This window comes from Tinamus guttatus, unplaced genomic scaffold (assembly GCF_059628265.1).
Source record: "Tinamus guttatus ecotype Peru unplaced genomic scaffold, ASM5962826v1 Tinamus_guttatus_pri_ptg000146l, whole genome shotgun sequence".
Taxonomy (NCBI): Eukaryota; Metazoa; Chordata; class Aves; order Tinamiformes; family Tinamidae; genus Tinamus; species Tinamus guttatus.
Genome location: NW_028288680.1, coordinates 365,512 through 371,511, shown reverse-complemented (window position 1 = coordinate 371,511; position 6,000 = coordinate 365,512). Strand labels below are relative to the sequence as shown.

General features: G+C 34.7%; 1 protein-coding gene across 1 annotated transcript in view; it reads left to right on the top strand.

Moving 5' to 3' along the window:
- The first annotated feature begins 876 nt into the window (after positions 1-876).
- The window catches only part of LOC104577807 (phosphoserine aminotransferase), a 41,308-nt gene continuing 36,184 nt past the window's right edge, over positions 877-6,000 (top strand). Inside the window, exons 1-7 of the mRNA XM_088522073.1 lie at positions 877-1,135; positions 1,320-1,495; positions 2,059-2,131; positions 2,729-2,832; positions 4,100-4,274; positions 5,005-5,118; positions 5,347-5,411. Of these exons, the coding sequence (XP_088378199.1) occupies positions 883-1,135; positions 1,320-1,495; positions 2,059-2,131; positions 2,729-2,832; positions 4,100-4,274; positions 5,005-5,118; positions 5,347-5,411 (960 nt within the window). The 5' untranslated portion in view covers positions 877-882. The remainder of the gene's footprint in view (positions 1,136-1,319; positions 1,496-2,058; positions 2,132-2,728; positions 2,833-4,099; positions 4,275-5,004; positions 5,119-5,346; positions 5,412-6,000) is intronic.

Here is a 6,000-nt window from a genome sequence, read left to right as displayed (position 1 = left end):
ACAAAGTTGTCTCAGTGGTCAGTAATCTTAGGTGGATTTCTTTTTTTCACTCTATGATGTTTTCAATTTGTTTCCTTGACTACCTACCGATTTTTAGTGTTCTGAAAATTTACAGAGTAGAGATTGATTGCCCAGTTTTGCCATGTGCGTTTTCTTCAGTCTACAGCTTGCCACTTCTGTAGGATATTCCTTCTCTATTGAAAGTGCTAGCAGATGCTTGTTGCCTGTATATATTCTCTAAGCCCTCTAAGATTTTATACAGTTTTGTCATATCCACTAGCTTCCAAAGAGCCCCGATTTATGTAGCTGTTGCTCCGTGTTCTAACCTCAAAAGTGATAAACTCAAATACTAGGGCTGGGCACAAAGTAAGCAAAAGCCTTAAGGAAAATGCTTGTTTTATATTACAAGAGTTCATAATATTTACTGGAGCAGTGCAGAAGCTGGCAAGCAGTTCTGAGGATGTAAATCATGTTTGGGATAGTCCTTTGCATTCCATGGAGTTGGACCAAAGAGTGGGCTTTAAGCAATCTGCAGGTTCTGTATGCTAAAAAGCTATGTTTTAAGAGGAAAGTCTTTACATCAGTTAGTGCTGGAACAGTGGGCATATCTTCTTGGGTGTGAACATTTGTTTAGGAGAACAGAATTATATCGTTTCTTTTTTCTTGTAACCCACATAGATCTACTCACACAGGTATGGAACATGACTAGACATCCGTGTGCCTTGCTACACTGAAGACATTGAGCTGCATGTGTATAGCTGTGCATTCTCATGTTTTGTGTATGCATATTGAATCCAGGTTATGTCAATAAATCAGTTGCATATGGGAGAAATGATATCTTTCTATCTCCTTTCTTTTAGAGAGATTTTTATCGCTATAAAAATGATTGACTCAGTCAAAGTAAGAAGACAGTGCATGCAGGATTTCTACTCTCACTATGAACATCTTTGTGCTCTTCAAAGCTCTGTCCCACTGAAAGCTGTGAAAGACAATCTCAATGAAGGTGCTCTTGATCTAACTGTAGATCGCATCAAAGCTGCTGACTGGGCACCGCTTCTACATGCTGTCAGGCATGATAAAACCCTTACTTCTATTGCAATAAGAAGTTTTCATCAACAGGGTCTTGGAGAATCAGGTTTGTAGTGATGGTTGTAGATGATAATTATGTTTATGGGTATTTGCATAACTAATTTGTGAGTCATTAAATGCATGGAAGGGGAAAATTGTATTTAAGAACAGTGGCAAAATAAGAGTTACGCTTATGATATCTTTCAAGTCAGTAGTGATTGGATGTTATTACTCTTCATTTCTGTTTATAGGTGTTGAAAGATATAAGACTTATTTCAGAAAGCGAATTCCACCAATTCGATCAAAAGACTTGACTGGTCAACTGTGCAAGGCTGTCAAAGGCTGTCTGAGTATATCAGATGTACTAAAAAACCTGGAACTGCAGGGATTGCTTCTGAGAGAGAGAGATCTAATACTTTTAACAAAGGTGAGAATGAGCTGATCCACAATTGAAGCTCTATGATAAGAAGCGAGACAATGTATATATTTTGTATATATTTTCCATAGGTGTGGAGTGCCTATTTTAAAACACATTTTTTTTAGTTTTCTAAAGACATCTAGCATAATCTAGTATCTAATCAAAATCAATTAACTCAATCTTGCGCTGATTTATCAATACTTATGGAAGGGAGGGCTCGTTCAACCTCTCCACTCTGTGTTTGTGGTGTATAACTTACGCCATGGACTGATGCTGCTGTCAAGTGTAATGCCAGAAGACAAGCTGCAAGTCACTCAGACTATAATACACTTCACAGAGCTGGAAACTACATTTTTGCTCATGAGTAGCTTCTAGGAAGTGAGGTGCCTGCTTGTATCTTGCATGATCAGGCCTCTTGCAAAACAAAGCAACTGCTTCACAACTTTAGGCCCTGCTGCATCTTTCAGGGAGCACTAAGTGCTTTGTCTGAGCAGTCTGTGTGTCTTGGACTCTTCTATATTCGTATGTTGTTGTTTTTCAAGCCATTTTGAAAAAAATATATTATTTTGTAGGGATTGGCCAAAACCTCATCTCTGGAGAGCGTCTCCCTAGCCCACTGTCCAGTTGGAGATGGAGGATTAGAAAGTAAGTTTGAAGATAAAAAAACAAAAATTGGCCTTGTGAGGTAACTGGTAAAGGCATAAATATACAACCCCCACTCTGACCCCCTCCACCCTTTTTCTTTTTTCTTTTTTTTAAGTGCTCTAGGTAGGTAAAACCAAGTTTTTCTGTATTTTCATTTCCATTTTAAATTTGGTCATGCCAAATAAAAATAACCATCTTTATTTTACATAGCTATACAACATTGAAAGGCTTGAATTTGCTTACTTGATCTTAGAAAGCAGGCATACCTCTTAATGATGTTGATTATAGTTTTAAGTAAGACAAAGTTATGTTATTTAAGTTTGAAATAAACTTTTTTTGTGTTTTGTTTGTGTTTATATGAGTAAAATATCATGTTCTAGCTAATTCAGACAGTCTTTGCTACCCACTCTAAAATATTTAATCTTTTGAAATTACAGTGCTTAGGTGTATTTGAAGTAAACTTTATTTTTTTTAACACTAGTTCTTTGACAAAAAAATTATCTTTTAATTCACCTTTGTAATATAACATTAGGAAAATGTGCTTGTTTTGGTGATCTGTCTGTATGTATACAACATAAACAATTATGTTCCCCTTAGCAATCTGTCAGAGTGTGAAGAATTCCGCTAGTATCCGATCCATAAACTTCACAGGATGTAGCCTTACCTGGCGAGGGGCAGAACATATGGCAAATGTTTTAAAGGTAACAACCGTAAATATTAACAGGAACTTAAATAACTGAAAACATGATTGATGTACTCTGCTTGTATACAAATTTTCTGGTAATTTGATGATAAAAGCAGAGCTATGCCATATACTGTTTTTGATGTGAAATCCCTTAAGGAAAAGGCTAGTCTCTAACATAGCTACAATAATGGTCTCTCTGTGTGTCCTCTACCTTCTCCAAATTTCTAGAATGCCTGAATATTCCTGAAAATTATATTTCTGTTATGAGAATACTCTTACCACATGATTGTTAAATGCCGTGCCAATTCTAATACAATAACTTCCATAAACCTCCAAGTGGACATTAAGACTATTAAGACAAAACTGATCAATACTGCAACACTTACGTAGTCATGTATTGTAAGTGCAATAATTAAATTACTTATAAGAAATATATAGACTGTATAGCCAGTGTGCAATTTTGATTTGTTTTTTTTCTGGAGGGGTTTAATATGGCAAAACTCAAAGTAAGGATTACTGTGATCTGGAAATATGTTCTTTTACATGCCTCATAAAATATCTGCCTGTAGCTTAAACGTGGTGGGATTACTCCGTCTGCCATGGATAACTTTTGTTTGTTTGTTTTCAAGGCAGTGAATGCAAAGACACTTCACTGCTTTATTGTTACATTTTTCTGTGATTTGCGGAACTTATAAGTATTACCTGTAGTATTGGTTATTTTAATTTTCTTTCCTTTGATTTTGGATTCTAATTAGGACCATAAATGTCTGACATCTCTCTTTTAAGAGAGTGTCTTTCATCACTGTCACACACAAACTTTTCAAAGTATCATAACTTAAGCATTAAATAAAAATAATAGATTTTGGAATTTAGGTTAGTAGTTAGCTGACTAGAAAGCTTGTGACTATTACAATATGAATGTGTTACTCTAACCAATATTAAAATTGATCTGCATGAAAGCACACTCGTATTGGGCATTTTCAACAAATCTTCAGAAGGAGCCGCATATCTGGTGAAAACAAGATAGTAAGATAAGATATATCATTTTTTGAACCTTTTTAATAATTTGCATTGGCAATTCAAAGATTGGAGCAAGCATGAGTTAACCACAGTCTTCAAGAATGACCATGGTATTTCCTGAACTCCGAACTGGTATAACTGAGTCTTTGATGTATCAACACTTATCTATTAAACTTGAATTATAAAGAAAAGTACAGATGACCTTCTTGTCATCCATAATTATGTTTTTTTCTTTTGCACTTCATATCAACTTCTTTTCAAAGCACCAGGCAATGAAAAGACATAATGAAGCTTGGGCTGAGAGCCTACGTTATAGGAGACCAGACCTGGATTGTATGACAGGATTGAGGCGCATTACTTTCAACTGCAACATGCTTGTTGGAGATAGAGGAGCCAGTGCCTTTGCAGAATGCATAGGAGAAGACCTGTGGCTGAAAGGTATTGTGAAATACTGATTCAGAGATATAATAGAGGAAGAAAAGTGCCTTTGGCACTTAAATGTAGACAAAGGAGGAATTTCGCTTCTAACTATTTTCCTGTTTTATCCAAGTATTCAAAGTGTCCAACAATTCAGTAATGTTCTGGATGAATGTTTTTAGTATACTATGTATGTACTGAGTGACTTTAATTTTCGTGATACAAAACATAGCATTCTGTGTGTAGAATTAAACACTTAACTTTTGGAGTTGTTTGTGGTTTGCCAATGTTGGCTGTGTAGGTAAGATATGCATGCACAGCATGAGAAAAGAGGCCAGAAGCCACAAAAGTACTGTGTTTATTCAATTGCCGTAAAATTTGTTCAGGCTTTTCAGGTTAAGCTATTTATGTATGTTAAGCTACTCTAGGAAGCGGTATTAATTGCTATCTATCAATTTTACATTTAGTAGTAATCCTTAGGAACAGTGATTTCACTGTGATTTGATACTCCTTTTTTTGCAGTTTTTCAATAATTACATTTCTTAATGTTGATGTATGATATGATCTAAATCTCTAATTTTCACCTGTGAACACAGTATTGTAGCTTACGCTCATGGTTGTTACTGTAGCATTACCTCATCCATTCTGTGAAATGGTGATACTCAGTACAGGTAGATTAATTCTAGTAGATATCGACTACATCTTATGCCACTTAATTTTTTTTTTTGTTTTAACTTCCTGAACACTTTAGCACTTGATTTGCAGCAGTGTGGAATATCCAACGAAGGAGCAAAGTCATTATTTGATGCTCTTCAAGCTAACAGAACATTAGTGGTACTTGACATTAGAAAAAATCCGTTAATTGGTATGTATATATTTACTCTTGTCCTCTTTTCTATGAAAATTTTAAGAAAGTACTGTGAGGGTGGGAAAATACACTACTTTTAAGAGGAAACCTGCAACAGTGTTTTGCTAAGCATTAAAACAAGTTTATGGGAGGAGAGCAGGTAGTGTGTACTGCTTATTCAGTGATCTGTTTTCATAAATTACAAGTCTTGTACAGGAAATTCTTAATACACAATTTTAATTCTAGATCATGTTTTGGTGAAAAGCATTATTGAAAGGGTTCTTGCGAATGGAAATGGTGCCAATTCAGAGGTAGGTGTTGAACATTTCATAGACCTTTTTTCTTTTTTTTTTTTTTTTTTTTTTTTGGCGTTTGGTTTGTTGTGTAGTTGACATTGCATATGTTATAAAGTCAGCTTTGTTCAAAATAAATATAATATTCTAGTTATAAGCATTAAAAAAGAAAGAAAAAGGAAAGAGTTCATACTAGCAGCAATGACCATTTTGCTGTCTTGGACATTTTGTATGCTATCATCTATAACTTAAAGGCACATAATAGACAGGATTTCACTTAATGAGAAGAAAAAATAGCAAAGTTTATATAGTTGGGCATTATCCTAGAACATAAGTTAATATTGCTGAGTTTTCTGGGGGGTGTGTGTGTGTGTCTTGTTAATCCATGAACATCAATTTAATAGAAAAAAAGGGAAAATCACAGTTAATTAAGTTTGAAAATACATGATTGTATTGTAAATTATTGACCAAAAACTGTAGTTTCTTAGATGATTAGTATTGTAAACAACACTTTTGAGTAAATACAATGCCCATTTCTGTTTCTAGCTAGTGGTTTGTAGGGAGTTTATAGTAATTTTCATAAACTCAATTATCTGTAACTCTTATG